General features: G+C 39.5%; 1 protein-coding gene across 2 annotated transcripts in view; it reads left to right on the top strand.

Moving 5' to 3' along the window:
• Positions 1–1,517, top strand: part of sec24b (SEC24 homolog B, COPII coat complex component) — a 30,008-nt gene extending 28,491 nt beyond the window's left edge. For both annotated transcript variants that reach the window (XM_085469966.1, XM_085469957.1), the window contains one exon: positions 493–1,517. In XM_085469966.1, the coding sequence (XP_085326092.1) occupies positions 493–607 (115 nt within the window). In that variant the 3' untranslated portion in view covers positions 608–1,517. The remainder of the gene's footprint in view (positions 1–492) is intronic.
• The last annotated feature ends 19,170 nt before the right edge of the window (positions 1,518–20,687 follow it).

The following is a 20,687-nucleotide window of genomic DNA, read 5'->3' as shown; positions in this document are numbered from 1 at the left end:
CTCTGAGAGAGAAACCAGACGTCAGATCAGACGTTCAGTTTCTGCTCTTGTAAGTCGGGTTAGAGAAGCCAGCAACGTCTCGCCCAGCCTGGGAACTCGTCCTTCATGGATGTCTTTTTGAAATTAAAGACAGACATTTAAAAAAAAAAAAAAAGAGAAGATGAAAAAAACAGGCAGGGAGGGCTTTGGCTCTGACTGCTGAATAGGTGGTCCTGAGGAGGTGGCTCCGCAAACTCTTAGAGAAAAGATAAGATAAGATAACCTTTATTAGTCCCACACGTGGGAAATTTGTTTCATGCTGGGGATTTGTACGAACAGCTGTCAGTTCAGAGTCAGTGAGGTAGAAGATGCAGGAGAGTGTTGTGTTTAAGAGCTGACAATGCTTCAAGTTATGTGGAATAGATTCCAACACTTCTTAGACTTACAGAGCATTAAAATGTACAAACCAGTTTCTTCTTTCCCTTTAATGCATTTTTTCCTTCTTTCCCGCAGAGATGATGCCTCTGCTAAAGCCACTTTGTTCCAGCACCTGGTGGAGGACCGGTCAGAGTGGGCTTCTTCCTATCATGAATTCCTGCAGCACATTCAGCAGCAAGTGTCCAAGTAGACTCCCATCACGCTGAGAAAAACTTTGACCACTAGATTCCTTAAACAAGAGCGTGAAAGGACTTGTAACCTGATAGAGTGAAAGCTAGTGTTAGCCAGCAATGGACACCCATCGCTGCGTCAGACCAGTTTTAGCGAGGCGAGTTTCCTCCCCTTCTTTTAAACGGTCTCATTCAAATCAAAGCTTGTTGGTCACCTGCGATTAGACCAGCAGAAGGGGAGGGAAGAGGTAGTTTTAGAAAAGAATAACGAGTTACCGAAAAGAATGAATGAACGAATGAAATTGCTAAAAAACAAACATCCTGCAGCGGCTCTTGCCGCCTCTTTAACCACTGTCAAACATTTTAACCTTCTCGTAAATCCATCGCTCCCGAGAGGAGGAGGAGAAAGTCGAGCCAAGAAGATGCCACTTCAACATCTTTTATTTCAGTTTGTTTTGTGAGCCTAAAATGTAGCTTGTGCTTTTTCTTTCTTTTTCTTTCCTTTTTTTTTTTTTAAATTTCCCGATACATTCCCTTCCCTTTGTTTCATTTCAAGACTGTTTTGAAAACACTGGAGAACAGAAACAAAAATCGGGCATGTGCTTTGAACGGCGACACGCATGCCGCCTTTTTGTCCGCTGCTAGTCTGCTGATGAGCGACGGCTGCCGGGAACGTGATGGGACACCAGTCGGATGTTTAACCCTCCCGTCGGCTCCGTCTTCTCTGCTCCGCTTTATGAACTCCCGAGTTGTTGAGATCGCTCTCCATAAACTTTCCCCCACCCGCCGGCAGTCTTCTCTTCATTTGTTTTATCTTTTTTTCTCCAGGCGCTAACTAAGTTGCTACCCACTTTGTAACTACTGAAAGAATCTTTTATGTGTGATTATTTATGAACCAGCTTATTAAATAAAGACAAAAACAGAACTCTGCTTGTTTCGTGTGACGTGATTATTGATATTACCCCATCAGCCCAATGACTAAGCACTTGGTTTCTTCAAAAAGGGGATCCTTCAACATGAATTTCATTTAAGGGAAAAGGAAGAAGTCACCCAGTGACCTGATCTTGAAATGACACAAGGAGATGACCTTGAATAAGGAAGTGGCCTAATTCAAATTGGTCACTGTTTTAAAATTTAGATTTATTTTCTTGGCAGAGTTGCAAAGCCTTTTTGGACAGCATCTCATATCATTCCAGACTGGTTGTGCTGGTGTTGCCACAGCTTTCATCTAATTTTCTCAAGAAGTTGGGTGAAGTAACCCAGACCTTGTGGTCAAATGGAAATATTACAGCAGGGTTAGCCACAGAATTAGCCAGGTGAAGACTCCAATCTGGACCCCATAAATGTTGGACTTTATGTTTTCATAAGTTTTACAACTTTTGCTAATGATAAAGACTTCCCGGGCTTTTCAAAACAGGTAATTCTTTTTTTTACTTTTTTCTTTTAAATACTAAACTAGCCTAAAAGTGGAATAAAATAAAAGCTTTCTGAGATTTTATAATTGTTGCAAAGTCTGTGAAATTAGTTACCAGACCTAATTTTACACATTAATTTACTCACACTGAAGGATTTCTTTCATTTACTCTAGCAGCATGTCTTAATCATTTATAAATACTGCGATGTGCTTTTCTCACATTAAGATGTCTCGGTTAAACGTCTTCACACTGACAGGAAGTGGAATATCTTATGCTCAAAGCAGGCTGTATAATGTAAAGCGAGTTTAACCATCCTTTGTGAATGCAGAGGAAATAATGTTGTCCCATAAATCGTGTGAAGAACTTAGATTTGTGTTCACTGTTATGTTTTTCACCAGTGGCTCTTATTAAGTGATCTAAATGAAGCAACACAGTAAACACACATATTTAACCAAACTGGGGTGAAATAAGATGCACCTTTTATTTCTGGGGTGAAGCTGAAGTGATTCGGAAACAAAGGAAGTAATATTTTGTCGTAGGTATCTAAAAAAAAAAAAAAAAAAAAAAAATGAGAGTGATAGTTATTTTCTTATGTGAACAAAATGGCCTCAATGGCCACAGACTGTTCTTTTTAGTTAATCACTTTGTGCTCGTCATGAAACGGATGATTGGTTTCAGGATCAGTGTGTTCTTGAGGCACGCTTGGTTTAGGCTGATGTGATATTTCTGAGGAAAAACTTCAGCAGGTAACCAGATAAAAGCTTTGCTTCTATGTTTTTGCTCTTACTGCCTCTTCAACTTTTGAGTGTGTTAGATTTAAGCAGCAATGTTTTTGTAGGAAAAGTTATGAAAGGATTTCCTTCAGGACATTTGAACTTGTGGTTTACAGTCAATGTTTACTGTATGTGTCCAAGCTTGTATTTTAAAACAATGTTGTTTGGAGGCAGGTTTTTGTATTTACTGATTTTACTCTTTTGCTACAAACACCGAGCAGCAGGGCATTTCCTCTCGTGTAAACATAAAATTGAATCATCTCTAAAAAAGAAAGCAAAAAACAGCAAGCTCTTAATACGTTTAGAGGCTATTTGTGGAAGTTTGGGGTTGACTTTGGCGTTGTCTTTCCTTTCTCACCATTCCCAACAGGATACAAATTTCCGTTTTGTGCTCTGATATAGAAACAGCCTGTGCTACAAATCCGTTTACGCTCGACTGTGTTTGCTTCCAAGTCTGTGTGATGGACATTTTAATCATTTTAATTTTGATTTCCTATAAGCTTTATTTGCAGCATCCTTCATCAAAATGCCCAGAGTGCCTAACACAGTGTAACTTTAGTTTTTATCTCTTCTCTGCATCATGCCGTGGACTCTGTTTCCTGAAACGCTGGGTGCAAAACAACAAATAAAATCAGAGAGGTGAAAAATGTGATTGCCTTTTAAATATCTGCTCAACAACGTGTTTATTTAAGAAAGAACAAGAAGATGGGTGCAAATTTATCAAAGTGTAACACTCTGTTGCAACATGAAAAACAGAGTGTTTCCCCATTCTTACTTGATGATTTCACCTGCTTCGCCGTTCCGGGCGTCCTCTCTTGGGTTTCCTCTTTGATTATGCTCCAGGTTTTTCTGGTAGGTGACGAGTCTGGAATGAAGACTGATCAGTTTAGTTCTAGATGTTCCTTTACTTTGAAGTCATGCTGTTGGAACAAGCGCACGATGCATTTTTGGCTTTGTCTTCCTGAAATAAGTAAGAAGTTGTCTGTTTGCCCAAAGCTTGTATACAACATTCAGTCTCCTTTACAGATGTGCAACCATCCAATCACAGATTGAGCATCTGTGATTTCTAGTTTTCTACTGTGTGAGTGGTTCAAGGAAGGTCGTAGAGTTTCTTGGTCTGAGTTTTGTCTCATGTGTCCAGAAACTTATCTGGAATTTCATGATCCTTTCTCTCTAATAAATCAGAATTCCGATCACACATCCAGGGTGTCGATCCTCATCTATGTGCACTTTAAGTAAACAAAAAACAGATTTTAGCTTCAGCTTTCATGTGAATAGGTCTTGGACTAATAAACTAATGCTGAAGAAGAGCATTAATTTCACACCTCTGTACTCTTGAAACATAATTTTAATTATATAAATGTGAAATATTGCATTGCTTCATTAAATGTACAAAGTTATTATACATGAAGGACGTCATGCAAAGAGCTGGCACTCAGTATTTCTAAATTTGACCATTTTCAGTCTTTTTGTATTTTCAGCACCAGGGTTGAAATTGGAGTAAATCCCATGAGATGTTAAAAACCTGCATTTAAATCAAGACTACGCCTGAATGGGCAAACACTGCTTTCCTTGTGCTGTTATTCTCCCGAGCTGGAAAATATCAAATCAGTTTTCACTTGTTTTTTTAGCCTCGTCAGTCCATTAAACACAGCCCCTGTGTGAGGTGCTTTTAGACGGAGCTGTGAAATGCTGGCAGCAAACACACAAACAGCCCGTGAACTGTTCTCAAACAGATCTGGCTCCCATATGGTCTGACTGCTGCTGTTCTCATGGAAAACTGGACCCGGGAAATCTCAAATATTTTAAGACCAGAAGAAGTTGAAAAAGTTGTCTTAAGTGGCCTCACATTTTTGTTTTTGACTTTTAAAAACATAGTTCAGTCTAAGATATGAGAAAGCTTGTTGGGAAGAAGAAAAAAAGGCTACACCCGGCTGGAAAGGGGCGTTGGAAAGTCATGTAGAGCACTTCAAAGCAGCCGTATTTTATATAGGTTTTTTAGTCAGTCTAAAAGCAGTTTGATTTGTGATGCCAGATGTTTGCTGTTTTGCGCCATGAACATTCAGAACTAGAGGTTTTTAAACCAGTCAACAACACAAACTGGTCCGTTTGGTGGCTGGGGGGGAAAAAAGAGCCAAACAACAAGTGACTGCTGTTCTGATGCCTATATTTAAACTCCAGCTTTGACTGGTCCACCCTTTCACACGCCCACCTCCAAGTGTCCAACCCCACTCCCCTCTAAACCCCGCTTCAGCTCCATCCCACCTTTTTTACAACAGACCCTCTTTGATATATTCAAAACCATGAAGTCACAGTTTCCCCTCACAGCTGTACCTTTACTTTTGCTACAGTAGTTATTATCAGAAATGACACGTAGGGAGGTTAAAAAGCAATGACAGAATAATCCCTAACAATAATACGTTCTTTAAAAAAAAACAGGGTAAATGGACTGTTTCTTATATATGGCTTCTCTATTCTACCTGAGCACACAAAGCACATTAAACTACTCCCCTCATTCACTTTTATCTATGCTTTCTCTACATAAGTGCTTTCTGTGTAACCTTAACAGACATTCATACTCTGATCGATGCCTCGGAGAGCAACTTGGGTCTAGTATCTTGCTCAAGGATGTTCGACTTGCAGACTGGAGCAGACAGGAATTGAGCCACTAACCTTTCGATTAGTAGATGACCTGCTCTACCTCCTGAGCTACAGCCACTCTGATATCTTCAATGGTCACTTCATTAGCAACATCTTTCTGCTACTGGTTTGGTCCCCCTCCCCCACCCCCCCTTTTGCCTTCAGCGCTGCCTCAGTTCTTCATTGCAGAGATTTAACAACTTGCTGGAAACATTTCTCTGATTTTTGGACCATATTGACACGACAGCGTCTCAGACTTGCTGCACATCAATGATGGAAATCTCCCCATTTCACCAGATCTCGAAGGTGTTGAACTGAGATCTGTTGATTGTTGAGGTTGTTTGAGTACAGTGAACTCACTGTCACATTAAGGAAACATGAGGTGATTTGAGCTTTGTGACATGGATTATTCTGCTGGAAGCAGCGATCAACAGATGGGTACACTCTGATCATAAAGGGATGGAGATGGTCGGCAACATTACTCAGGTAATGCACGTTTAAACGATCCTCGGCGGTACTAAGTAGCCCAAAGTGTGCTGCCACAGCATTACACCACTGCCACCCTGAACTGTTAATACAAGGTGGGATAAATACACCCTTTCATGTTTTTATGCCAATTCTGATATATCCCATGGTTGGCTTGAAACACTTATTAAAGATTTTAGGATCTCAAATCTGTGTTAAAGATTTTTCAAGGCCCAAAGATGACCTGTTTAAGGCTCACTGTCAGAGAGAAAGTCTAACCCGCTTTAACAGACTGTATTCATTTTCTCTTCAGTCGTTGTGCATGTGGTTCAAGTTGAGGATCCGTCTAAGGAGGAATGCTCATCATAATAAACTCAGCTGAACTCCTTTTTCTTCCCCCTGACAGCTAAGAAGCCTGACAGATAGCCTGCAGAGGGCTGGCACGGTGGTGTGTCAAGCTCCCGGAAAGCTGAGCAAACAGTGAGTGTTTGTGAGTCCCAAAGCGGCGTGGCCATAAAAAGACGCGTTGAAAGCCGAAAATATTGATGATGCTTTTACAGACAGGTGTAATGATAGCAGGCTTTTGTTGGTGGTTATTGGTAATATCCTCTGGCCTTCAACTGTGAAAAATGAACTCTTCTAAATAAATCGTTGGAAAATCAAACAGATCTGCCTCAAAAAGACTCAAAGTGCAGGCATATTTGAGCAAACCTCTGTTCTTAGCAGGAGACTGAAAACAAGGCATTTGAGGTCCTTATCAGGCCTTACACTCCAATGTTTTCCCTCACAGACTACAAAAAGAACTTTTCTCTCTATTTTGACTCCTGAATGAGTCTATCTGAACTATATCCGGTACCACAATACCCCATTGTTTGCTTACAGGACAACCACAGAAACTGCTTTTGAGTGAAGCCAAGACTGCACCCCCACAGAAAAGTCCCAGAGACTGCTGAGCCACATATCACGGGCAGATAACCTCAGAGAACACCAGACCGGAGCTGCGCATGTGTCTGACTATCTCGTTTTGATTTCAAAGGGGGGAAAGGAAGACGTGAAGGAAGGCAGGCGGTGGTGCTAATCGTCTAACGGCTGGCTCAAACCCAAACTTAATACAAAAAACTCCCCCAGAAAACAGCTGTCGTAACAGATCATAATGTTGAAAGGAGGTATTGCTGGCACTTTTATTAAAGGTCCAGTGTTGTAAAGTGAAAGTGATGATATCCTGCTGCAGCCGCTGACTCACAATCAGCATAATTAACAGTCATTAATTTATGAGCACACAGATGTTCTTTCTCTCTCTCACTGTTTTTTAAGGCAGCTCAGTAGAGCAGTGGTTACCAATGTTGTTATCCACCAGCCAGCAGGGGACTTCATATGTTCTCCCAATGCTTGCGTGCATTTTCACTGGAAACTCTGTGAGATTAGGCTGGATGAGTCTAAACTGGCCGTAGGTGTGAATAACTGTCTGTCTCTGTTCCTTTCAGCACTGAGCAAATCTTCTGTTCCCAGAGGATTTGCACTTCCAAAACAGCCAAAATGAACAAAAAGCCAGTTTAAAAGCTTTGAGTACAGTTGAGCTCTTCAGTACTCAACCATAGAAAGTGGCAGTTCTTCAGTCTGCTCCTTTGGACTGTTGTATTTGGCCAAGGAAACCGGTTGGGTTTCAAACTCAACCCCTTCCCTAGAGTATTTACTTACTGAGGGCCCCCAGTGTTTGATGTAGAACATAAAAATCCACCCAGTTATGTAAGAAGCGCTTCTCTTATTCTGCCTGAAGTCCAGCTCCTCAAAGCCTTTTCCTTCCTCGGTAATGGTTGGATCTCCATTCTGCCTCAGGAAGTTGTTTCCTGCTGTCATGTCTTGGCTTCCCTTTCTGGCAGTTTGAAATGTCTTTAGCACTTCCTCTACAATGGCCCTGCACCAAACCAAAAATATCCTGATAGAAATCTCTCTGTCGCCGTCCATGTGCCTGTATGACTTCAACTTGATGCTCAACTTGGGACATGCTTCAGCAATCAAGTGCTAAAAATGTATCCACAACTTCTGTTGGAAACCAGCTCAGATCAGGAAGCAGGATCCACACAAAAACTAAAAGGTATGCGCTGAAAAAATAATCCATTTTATAAAGCCATGCTCACATCTGCAAGCAATGTTCCCTAAAATAAAACACAGCTCACATGGAAATGTGAATCAGACTTTTATCCTTTATCCTGCTTTTGACATGCTCCCATTCAGCCATAAGTGGTCAATGCAAAGCAGCTAATGAGGGTTAATGCACAGACACGAGCTTGCTGATGGCTTTCATATGCACGGGTCACAATTTCTCTTATCAGTGTAGTTTATATAGATTCCAACTTTTGTATCAGAAGAGTTTCACCCTTCTTTTAAGCACTTGTTTTGGTTACAAACCTGTATTTAATTTAAGATTCAATTTAATATAATGTTGAAACTGGAAAATTCTGCTTTGTCTGGAAAAATATGAGTTAATTTTTGCAAATATGTTTATAGATGCCCTTCCTGTTGTCCCTACTGGGGACTGGCACTAGGCTTTTGACACCCTGAAGAAGAAGAAAGTAAAACTGCAAAAGAAATGGTTATTTCAGTCGTGGAAATCACTGTATGTGCTCAACAAAACTTACAGCACAGCTTGTTGCTACAAAACACAAATTGCAAGTTAAAATTCTCCATAGATTGCAAAATTCGATGGGATTACTACTTTCTCTGGGCCTAAGCTTTTTAAAGATAAGCTGGGTACTATATCCTCTGAGCTTTAAAGAAGAGGGACCATCCTGCTTGTTATCAGGCACTAATTCTAAAAAACATGTCCAGATTTTTTTTTAGCATGATGATCTCTTTCAGGGAAGGCCTTGTTAATCTTAGCAGGTTGATGCCGAATCACAGCTTTCCTCCTACCCAGGCCTGAAACCAGCCGCTAAAACATTTGGAGTGTTACTTTTGAAAAATGAAAAAGGAGGCCCTGAACTGTTAAACTGCTGAAATATTATGTTAAGCAACAATGGTAAACCATATCTCTTTCAACACAGAAACTGGTCTTCTCAGTTCCCTGAAGTTAGCAGAGAGCTGTTGAAAGAATAAGTGATGCAACACAGTGGCAAACGTGCCCGTGTTGCAACTTTTTATTTTTAAACATGTCCAATGGCATGAGATTCAAAACCAGCAATTTACATTCAAAAAGGTTTTTTAAAATGTGCTACTTTTAATTGAATTTAGGCTTTAGATGACTTGCAAGTAATCGCATTTTGTCTTTAATGACTATTTTAACAATCATGTTATGTTATTGATATTTGCTCTGTTGTGTCCTGAACCATCACACTGCATGTATGTCAGTGTTTTGTCAGTTGGGGTTAATGGTCTTCATAAATATTTGCTCCCCAGATAAATGTTTGTATCCCAAACTGTGCAATTTCCTGAAAATCATCAGTCAAGCCCCGTGTATCTAATGATCCATCGTCGGCACACGTGCCATGTTTCCGCCCCTCGCAGGTCTGCGTGAATTAGATTCTTTATTCCCAGATGTTTCTGTTTGATGAGGGAGCGAATGGGTGGGAGCTCAGACTTATGTAAGGGCCACGTGGCCTTACATACAAACGCTGTCTTCCAAGCATCCGTAATAACTCGCAGCCTCCCTTTAATGAAAACAACGCAGCGTGAATTACGAGGGCCAAAAGGTGAGGCTGGGACACGACATGACTGCTTAGAATACTGGCAAATCGGTTTCCCTGTTTCCCTGTTTCTCACAGGGTCCGAAGATTGATCCACGGCACATATCTGATTCTCTGTGGATTAACTGTCTTAAGATGAGGTTCCGTTTCTAAGTGTTTGTCCCTTTCCCCTTTCTTCACAGTGAACTTAACATCCTCCTTGTTGCTTAAAATTGACAGGGAAGCGAATTTAAAGTGTAAACAGTGCTACTATATGTACCCTGTTTCAGTATTCAATGAAAGAATCCATAGTTTAGATCTTCATTCAAATGTGGTTCCACAATAAAAACATTTGTTACATTTGTTGCATCTAATTAACCAGTGGTATCCACCAGTGTTAACCATATCATGATTTCAACACATTCATAAGTTTGACACTATGTGCACTTATATGATCTTAATTTCCTCCAGTCGTAATTCAATTAACACAAAGGTAATCCTTTCTTTATTGCACAGCATTTATAAAAGGTTCTATTTTTTTTAAAGGTTTCATTTTCAGAATTCATCAGTATAGTCAGCACAATATATTTTTGCTGCCTTATTTGGCACACGGCCTTCTGTAACAACTCATAGACTGACACAATAAGCCTTCATCATCACTAACCTCGGTTACATCACAACAGGAAGCTTCTGGCTTTGCTGGGTTGCTCCCGATGTGTTCATCAATGTTGGTGTGTGAGTGTTGGATAGAAATCATTTAGACGTAGCAAGTTTATTTCCATAAATGATGATTATTCAACATCGGAGCTGTCACTTCCATCTAGAGCAGGTATGACAAACTCAGTTTACACGGTGGGCCACGTAGAGCCAACTTTGACCAGTGAAACTACGCTTTAAAGAACCTTAGCTACACATTGAATCCGTGAAATATTTTAATATAAGAAAAAGAAGTGCAATTTCAACAACACAGCTCAGTTTTTTCCATATGATAAAGAGATGTTCCTGTGGTAAATGAAAGATATCTGTCAGCATGACTCAGGGCTTAAATGGTTAAGAAATAAATGTATAAATAATACAGATAATCACAGTTGTTCATCTATATTCACCTTAGTGTTGTACGATGAGCAATTAATTAGAAAAATATAAAATGATAAATCAGTTTTTCAGTAGGAAAAGCCGTAAAACTTATAAAAACACATAAAAAGTCCAGAATTTATGCCCTCCTTCACATTTTCCAATGCAGTTCAGTTGACCGCATTGGAGTTTTTGGCAGGCCAATTATGGTCCCCAGGCCTTATGTTTGACACCACTGATATACTCCATTTCTCAGCTTTGAAAGTCTTTGTTTTGTTTTGCTTTATTAATTTTTTCCAATGCCCTCCATCATACTTTAATCAGTCGTCTGTCTTCTATGATGACATCATCCTGTGACTCAGCAGCAAACAGCTGTGAATATCAGTGTCTCATATCAGGGAGCTCTTTGATAAGCATTTGTTTTGGGACCTTGACACGTTTGACTCTAATTACAAGTGTCGAAGTTGTAAAAACAACACTTTACTGCATGTCTGTCTGATTCCGATGAGCCGTCTCACTGACAGAGTGGGAGGAGGTCGTCCCACATCTCGGTGCGGGAATGCCTCACCGGAGCGTCATGATTCAACTTTTGTCACGAGCACCATTACATCATGTTTGTTTTATTTTTCTAGTGCTAATCCCACTGTGAAGCAACAGGAAGCTTTAAACCCACACAAAACCAACTCCGATGTTCTTATATTGAGCTTTGTTATGCTACTCTGAAGCAGAGAAAGTTCCAGATACTAAATAACTCAGAACATTTCTTATCTGCAGGTGATGAGTGAAGCCTGGACTGTACAGAGCCTTATCTGGACAGTTAGTCAAGAAGACTTCTTTGCTCCAGCCTGCCACAGCTTTCTCAGTGCAAAGTAAACCAGCATTTGAATGTTGTTTAATTAGCTATGATTAATTTAATTCCTACCGCTACACCAGCAAACAGTCCCCGAAATGTCCATCCATTCGCTTCCGCTTATCCTTTTCAGGGTCGCCTATCCCAGCTGTCATAGGGCGAGAGGCGGGGTACACCCTGGACAGGTCGCCAGTCTGTCGCAGGGCCAACACACAGGGACAGACAACCATTCGCACTCTCATTCACACCTAGTGGCAATTTGGATTATCCAATTAACCTATCCCCACAAGCTGCATGTCTTTGGACTGTGGGAGGAAGCCGGAGTACCCGGAGGGAACCCACGCAAACACAGGGAGAACATGCAAACTCCACACAGAAAGACCCCGGCCTGATGGAGGAATTGAACTCAGGACCTTCTTGCTGTGCGGCAACAGTGCTAACCACCGTGCCACCGTGCTGCCAAATCCCCGAAATGTTTCCACCCAATTTTTAAAAATAAACCTCCGAAACACTTCCTTAAAATTCTGTCTTTCTGTGAGTGTTTCTTTGTGAGTATATTTCACGGGATCATGTTCCTATTAGTCCTCTTTAGGGTTGTCTATGAACTCAATGATCCATTAAAGCTGTAGTTTCTCTTGGCGTCTTGATCTTATCATGTTGTCAATGACAAGTCTTCACTTTTTGACTGTTTCCAATATCTAAGCTCAAACAAATTCAGGGGTACATGATAGTAAATCTGTAAAACAGCTGACCACAGGTGTTATCCTTTTTACTATGCAAAAAGACTGAGTAAAATCTGAGTTTTGGTTTGGATATAACCTTCCTGACGCAGCCCCAAAGTGGATTTGTGTGTCTGGAATTGAACCAGCAACCTTTGGCTTGCCAAGTGAATGCATGTAATATTTTATGAAATACTCTTGATGTTTCTGCTCTTGGTTTTACAGCACCCGTTCATCCCTCATTAACAGCTACTGTCTGTCATCTGCACTGCCTCCAAATTAAAGCATGACAACCTGTGATATTTTTGCTTTGGCTGGTCTGATATCTGTTACAGACTCACAGCCACTCACTTTATCACAGTGTTGCTCTATTTTAAGCTCTTCGTAAGTCCTGTTATCCTACACCGTATTGTTTGCCCTCAGTAACTTTTTGGACATTTATTTGTAGGGGAATGAACTCCTGTGTGATCAAACAGTAACAACATAACAAAAATAATACGTTCTTTCACATTTATAGCTTTTATTAACATAGAAATATAAGTCATGATTCATGATGATGAGTATGTTCACTTTGGTGCAGTTAGAGTGGCTCAATTATTATTAATTGGCATATTACAGTTATTAACATTTGTTTGTCCAATTAACTCTTTCAAGATAATATAAGCTTGATATTATTAGATGCAGCTCTACAAAAGAAATATTTGAGTCTTTAAGTAATTTAATGCTGGATTTCCAAACAAAACTGTAATGCAGATAACATCATTAATAAAATAACTTTCAAGCCTTTCAAAATAAACATCCACAAATTCTCAGCATATTACCGCCTGATCATAAATTAACGATAAATAAACCATAAATTCACCATTAAAAAAAAATTGTGCTAAATATTTCCAGATCTTTTAAATCTGCCCTTTTAATCAAATATATTTTAAATAGATACAGCCTGGTTCAAGTGTATTTGGACAATGATATTTTTTGTACACCATCGCTGTGGATTTTAAATCAAACAGTCAAGGTGTGTGAAGTAGAGACTTGCAGCTTTAATTCAAGGAGTTTAACAAAAGTGTTATATGTAATGTTTTGGAATTACAGACATTTTCCCCAGAGTTTTCATTTTTGCATTATTATTGAACTTTGATTTTGATATTATTTATCATTTCTAGTCTTTTGGTTTCTTTGTTAGTGTTCCTTAGTTGCTCTGTCTCTCCTGTCTGCTGTATCCCCTTGTTAAGTCCGCGTCTCTGTGTTATGTTTCCTGTTTTACTTTGAAGTCCGTGTCTCGGGTTTTTGTATCAGGTTTTGCTTCCCCTGTCTCGTTAGCCCTGATTTGCCCCAGCTGTGCTTCCCTTCTGTCTCTCATTCACTGATTGCTCCCTCTGTGTATTTAAGCCCTGTGTTTTCCATTGTCTGTGTTGTGCTCTACCGTCATCCCATGCTTTGTCATCTGTCCAGCTGCCTGCCAGTTTAGTTTCTGTAGTCCCAGTATTCTGTTTTTGTCATTTAGTAATGAATCTTTGTTTTTGAGTGCACTTTCAGGTCCATCATTCCTCCTATCCTGCCTGCACACAGCCGACACACGACAAGATGTGGTTTCAAACAAGTCATAGATACTATACACACGTTGCCATGTATAATTGCTTGAATTGATCACACTGGACAAAGGTTGTTATTTATAACTATTTGTACTGCTGCAGGTTATATCACTTTCAAACACAACCGAGGCAGGTGGTCACGTTTACAGGCACTCAGAGCGAACTTTGGACCTCTCTGCTGCCATTTTCTTTTCTTATCACTGAATACAACCTTCACTATCAATAGCAGCCAATCAGCTCTGACTATATAATGTACAGTGACATTTCAACACAACTGTATACTGTTTGTCCACCATAAACCTTGCTCGCAGGTTTATCATATGCTTTACTGTCAGGCAAGGATAACAATCAAGGATCATGCATCTGCTTCTTAAAAGGAATCTGACAGTTTCCACATGTGCCTGTCTCGTGCAGGAGATACTTCAGTGCTGCTTTGTGTTTATTCTGTAATGCTTTTGTTAAGATCTTTCATACATTTTTTTAAAATTCAAAGATCCAGTTCTCTGTTATTAGGCTGTCACTTGTATCTCACTATATGTTGTCCAGTATCAAAAGCTTTTCTTATTTTTTAGTGTTGTTTGATTTTGTTCAGCCCTATCTGCAGTTAAGTAAAGAGTAAAGTAATATCTGAGTAAAGCAAGCAAACAGGGTGGAGACAAGTATTCATGGTATGTTACTTATGAAACATGTCACTGGAATCAGTGACTGCTGCTCTGATTTTCCTCTTCATAGTCAGTAAATTTATTGGAAATACTTTTTACTCTAAAATGAAACCCTCTAATATTGACGTGGTTGTGAGCAGTTAAAATTATAAGCCATTTTCAGGCACACATTTCAGCATTTAGTAACCGTCGGTTGGCAGTGTTTTCCTGACATCTAGCCATGAATCTAAATTTGAAATGTTTGGTTGAAACTGTCTTCAGTAGATAGAGAAGATCAAGAGAGGAACAACAACCTTCATAGTGTTTCACTGTTTATTTTTCTATCAGTCATGGATTGGCTTCCCCAGAGCCCATACATTACATTAGCAGGGTGGGGTCCTGCTGATAGACATTAGAAAAAAAGACAGCCAACATCCAAAGATGAGCCTTGAATGTCTTCCAAGATGCATGAAGAACTATTCCCAAAAACCAGTTAAAGAAAGCTGGTTTAAAGAATAAAGGTAGTCATGCTAAATATTGATCTTTGAGCCCGTAGAATTGTACCATATATATGTCCAATTGGAAACTGACACAAGTTTTGTTTTGTTACCTGTTTAGTGAAATATATTCCAGTTATACATATATAATGGACATGGATATAAGGTGTAGACTCTGAGCTTTCATTTGAGGGTATCCACATTCAGACTGGAAAAAAGGGTTTAGGAGTTTCAGCTTTTTAACATGCGCCACCCTCTTAAAGTAATTAGACAATTGACTCAAAGGTTATTTCATGGGCTTCGTTATGTCATTATTAATTAGGCAGATAAAAGCAGAGCATTAAAAAAGAGAAAACCCAGCATCTGCTGATGACGATGGGCTCAAGACTACAGTTTGTCAGCAAAGGGTTTTCAGCCAAGTATTAGAAATGAACATTTTATTTTCAGTTATTTAATTTGTCCAACTAATTTTAAGTCCCTGAAATGAATCGATTGTGTTAAAAAATGCTTTAGTTCCTCATATTTTTTTTTGAACATGATTCATTGAGATACAGAATTCAGTTAAGCATTTTGGAGATTAGACTGTGGTGACCCATCATAACAGAGCAGATTCCCAGGGGTAATAGGAATTTGGAAAGTTGTACACTGGTGGTGGTGTAGATGAAGATGGAGGTTGGATGGAGCTCTGAGTGACCAGGATAAAGCAAAGATGGGGAGGAGCTGGGTTGCATTAATGAGAATATGAAATGCAGAATGACAGATTCAAAGTACGCAGAGTGGAGGCCGATTGTCTCGGAGGACGGGGGCAACAACAAACTCGAAGTCAACACTGAGTCTGACAGCATGGGAAAGTGGAAGTGATTGAACTTGCACATAAGCTTCATTAATATTTTAGGATATAAACAGTGTGACAAATGTAAACAGTGTCAAGTAAAGCCTTGAATTCTTTGTGCATTTCCGGATATCTGTCTTTGAGCTGTTTAGTTCAAGGTGTATCCTCCTCTTTAAATACTCATTTGTGTCTTTTGATCATCTATAACTTGAGTCCCGATGATGCATCTGAAGATCAAAGTATCTCCATGCACAATGGTGTGTTTTGGTGTGAACCTGTTGTTAATGTCCAATATCTTTCATATCTTTAACCATATTTAAAGTACTGTTGGGAACCCATTAACAGAAAACAAACATCCCATTTTCTCTGCCAGCTCTACAGCCCTCATCTTATTGAGCTCCTCAACTAAGCGCCTAATTCAACTCCTATTCAGAAAGCAAGGCGAAATACAGTTTTGTTATTGTTTGAGATCAAAATTTGTTAGATAAATAGACGTTAGAGATATATAGCTGTTGACTGAAGGGTTAGCAAGGTAATTATTTTATTGTTAAGATGCATGGATGGAACATTCTTGTCTGTTTTCAATAAATAGTGCATTTAATCCATTTTAATTGCAAGTCAGACATGGAAGATTAGTGCTAATTGTACACAATCTGTTTTGAAGGCTGTTTTGGTTTGCATTAGTGCCATCACCAAATACTTCCTCTGACTGGCATTATCTTGGCTTCCTGTAACACTGTGAGGAAACCCTGAAAGTTCCTTGACAAGCACAGCTGAAGTCAGTGCATGGACGCTCACTCCTAGACCTCATATCCTTCTTTGGAATCTGTATCTTATGGATACAAAGACAACAAAGAAACACCTTCTTTATTTCGCCTTTCTCAGCCTTTTAAGCCCAAGGGCCTGCAGGTTATCAGATATCTCCTTTGGTTTCTTCACGCAAGTTAAACATTGAACATTGGGGTCACTTCCTCTCTTTGGTTTAGATTATGTTTTCACAGTAATTTTTTTTCCCTGTAGCCTCATTTTAAGTGAATCTGAGCCTCCGTATCTCCAAGCACATTGAACATGCCTGTAGATGTCCAGAAAGCTTAAATGAATACTGGATATATGTCTGTATTAAAGGATATATATAAACTCTTAGAGTCTAATGGGATCTGCTTTGCATGATTGCATGGATTTGTGCAGGAAAGTCACCCAGCAAGCTTTTCAGTGAGAGTACCACATAATTATGGGTCTAATCAAACTCCAAAAATAGAACCGCAAGAGACTCTGCGTGCTGTGTGTTGAGGATATGGGAGCATTTATCAGGCCTGAATTTACAGTTTCTATCATCTGAAATCAGGATGTTTTTACTTTGTAGGAAGATCGTCACAATAGCTGGTTTGCTAAATGAGTCAGTGTCTGCTCATTAGAGAACAGCAGTGCAGAGAAAAACATAATAATGACGCAGAAGGAAAGTTTTTTTCTGTTAGGAGTGCCTTGGTTTTAGTCATGCTTGGACAGATGCTTTCAAAGCAGTCAGTCACCATGTTCTGAAAAATGATAGCGGGAAAGCCTTGAGAAAATAACCATGCAGATTAAGCTGCAGTAGAGATGCAGAGGTGGGAATTATTCACTCTTTATTTTTCAGGATTTGGCATGAAAGCTCATCTTTATATTCGAAAAGTATTCATGTTGGGACACGAGCCATGTTTGCTGTGCTGTGTTAGCAGGTTTTAGTCAGCCCCCTGGTGCATTGTTTCCAGTTTTTCAAAGCTTCAATTGCATGTCAAGACTGTTAAGTGAGTGTTGAATGAAACAGCTTTTTAGTTGTCTGATTTTGGTAATCGTGTAGATATTTGAATATTATTGTGATACTACAGCGAGTTAAAAGTGAAGCAGAGGGATTTTTATAGATATATAGTGTGCTAATCCCATTCTCTCAAATGTCATTAACACAGTTGAACCCATACGCAATAATAAATATACATGTGACACAACCACTGTGATGTCCACCATGTTTCAAAAATGTACGCATTTTTGGTTGTCGCCAAAATGTTGCTCTAAAGCTCGCCTTCATGAGCGATGGGTCATCAGAACAGCTTTTATGGACGTCATAAATTAAGCAAAAAGTAGGGCCATGTTCTCGTAAACTTCAACACAATCTAATTTCTTTTTGCAGCCAGAGGAAGCTCAGTAAAAGCTGACGATGCTATTGCCCTATTATTTGATATTTGATATTAGTTTTGCAACTGAAGTGAAATGTTAAATGAGTCAAGCATGAAAAACGTTTGTGAAGGGTGCAGGCTGTGCATGAATGGGTTAAAAAGAGGGCTTTCACCCAGCAGGGAGAGCTCTCCTTCAGGACTTTCTGACTTCACACGGGTAAAGCTGTGAACAAACCGTGAGCTTTTCTTATTTCTAACCAAACCTAATAATAAAGTAAGTTAAGATTTTTTAAAAAAGCTTTTGGTTTTAGAAGGGACACAAGCTCTAGTCTCCAAAATGAAAGTCATGTGTTTGTCCACCTCAGTCTGCTTCATTTCTTGCCTGAAGATGGCACAAACAAAATGGGCATTTCCCCAAAGTCCTGTAGCATTGACTGACACTGCCTGGTGAGGAAGAGTCCATAAAGTATCAGCTGCTTCTAGTTTCCAGCAATAATCACTTATCAGTTATTTTATTTTATTAACCTTTATTTAACCAGGAAGATCCCATTGAGATTAAAAACCTCTTTTTCAAGGGAGACCTGGCCAAGATAGGCAGCAGCAGATGTCTCACAGTTACAGAAATTACTCAAACACAGGCAGCAACAACACACATGCAACAATAAGTGAAAGAATACAAATAAAATATAAAATAAAATTCAAATAAAAATAAAAAAGTCAGTTAAAATGACAATCAATCTAATTGAAACAGTTGCATGTTATGGACTTGGCCTCAAGGATTCGTAGTTTAGATTTAAAAGCACTTAATGAAATGAATTCAGTCATTTCTCATTCCTTCTGCAGTTTGTTCCAGGCCAAGGGTACTAAATGGACAAAAGCTCTTTTACCAAGTTCAGTTCGGGCAAATGGAACAAAAAGCAACAAGTAGCCATGCGGACAAAGAGAATACCGACCAGCATGTTTCATTATAAGCAGGGAACATATATAAGAAGGCAGCAACCCAAGTATTGCCTTATATATAAAACTGTATAAATGAGAGTTCCTCCGACTTACCAAAGCAGGCCATCCTACCTGAGAGTATAACTCACAGTGGTGAGTCTGAAATTTACAGTTAGTGATGAACCTCAGAGAAGCATGATACACAGAATCAACCATTCGAAGACATTGAGCAGAAGCATTCATATATAGAATATCACCATAATCCAGCACAGGCAAGAATGTTGCAGCAACAAGCCGCTTCTTTGTATTAAAAGAGAAACACAACTTATTTTGAAAGTAAAATCTCAGTTTTAACTTCAGGTTTTTCACAAGATTCTCTACATGTGGTTTGAAGGTAAGCGAGTCATCAATTAAGATTCCCAGATATTTATAGGTGTGAACCAACTCTATTTTATTACCTTCAAGAGTGGTTACTGATGGGATTGTTTGGGCTCGTCTCCTTGATTTAGAAAACAACATGAGCTTTGTTTTGTCTGCGTTGAGAACAAGTTTAAGCTGAAGTAATGAGTGCTGGACAGCAGAAAAGGCTTTCTGCAAGGAGTCAATGGCTTGGACAAGAGTTGAACCACAGCTGTAAATAACTGTATCATCAGCATAGAAGTGCAAGTTTGCATCTGGCACATGTAGACTAAGATTGTTTACGTAAATGATAAATAGAAGGGGACCTAATACAGAACCCTGTGGCACTCCGCTGTGCACTGTAACAAAGTCAGAACATAGACCGTCAGATTTAATGCACTGAGTCCTGTTACTGAGGTAGTTTGAGAACCATGCCACTGCTCTCTCACAGAGCCCTGACTGGAAGAGTCTAAGTTTTAAAATACAATGATCAACAGTGTCAAATGCTTTTGACAAATCAATAAAAAGGGATGCACAGTGTTGTTTTTTATCAAGTGCAATAGTAATATTGCATTACCACTCCAAAGCCCCAGTAATATTACCACTCTAATTGCAGCTGTGATAGTACTGTGATTCTTCCTAAAGCCTGATTGATATTCAGATAAAATGGCATTGGTGTGTAAAAACTCCTTTAACTGCTCACACACAAGAGCTTCAAGAACTTTGGCCAGCACAGATAGATTAGATATTGGTCTGTAATTAGTTAACACTGCTGGGTCGCCCCCTTTTAATAGAGGAACAACAAAAGCTGATTTCCATACTGAGGGAATTTTATTCATATCCAGTGTGAGGTTGAAAAGTGTTGTGAGAGGCTCTGCGACAAAATCAGCTGCCAGTTTCAAGAAGTAAGGATCTAGTAAGTCTGGCCCTGGAGATTTTCTAGGATCTAACAGTTTAAGAGCTTTACAGACCTCCTGCACAGAGAAAGGAACAAAGTTAAATGGCTGACCAGTGTACACCGGAAGGTTTGTGCCAGATTTTACAGAGACTGGATTCAGAGAGTCAAACAAAGAGCCAGAAGATATAAAGTGCTTGTTAAAGCAATTCATAATCTCCTTCCTATCATAAACAGGAACAGAATCCTTAAAAACATAGGTGGGTAAAGCGTGGGAGCTTTTACTCACTGAAAGAGACTTAATGATTTTCCAGAACTTCTGTGGATTATTTAGGTTCTCAGTGGTGACAGACAGATAATATTCTGTTTTAGCTTTCTTAATAGAGGAAGTACATCTGTTTCTTAGTTGTCTGAAAAGAAGCCAATCACTGGGGTAGCCAGTTTTCCTCGCTTTGGCCCAAGCCAGGTTACACTCATGAATGATATCTGCCAGCTCTTGGGAGAACCAGGGGTTTTCACGACCTTTTATCCTATATCTTCTTAATGGAGCATGTTTA

This window comes from Copadichromis virginalis, linkage group LG2 (assembly GCF_057382275.1).
Source record: "Copadichromis virginalis isolate Kocher_CV1m ecotype Utaka linkage group LG2, C_Virginalis_male_GT1.1, whole genome shotgun sequence".
Taxonomy (NCBI): domain Eukaryota; kingdom Metazoa; phylum Chordata; class Actinopteri; order Cichliformes; family Cichlidae; genus Copadichromis; species Copadichromis virginalis.
The sequence above is the reverse complement of the archived record's forward strand: the minus strand, read 5'-3'. Positions and strand labels throughout refer to the sequence as shown.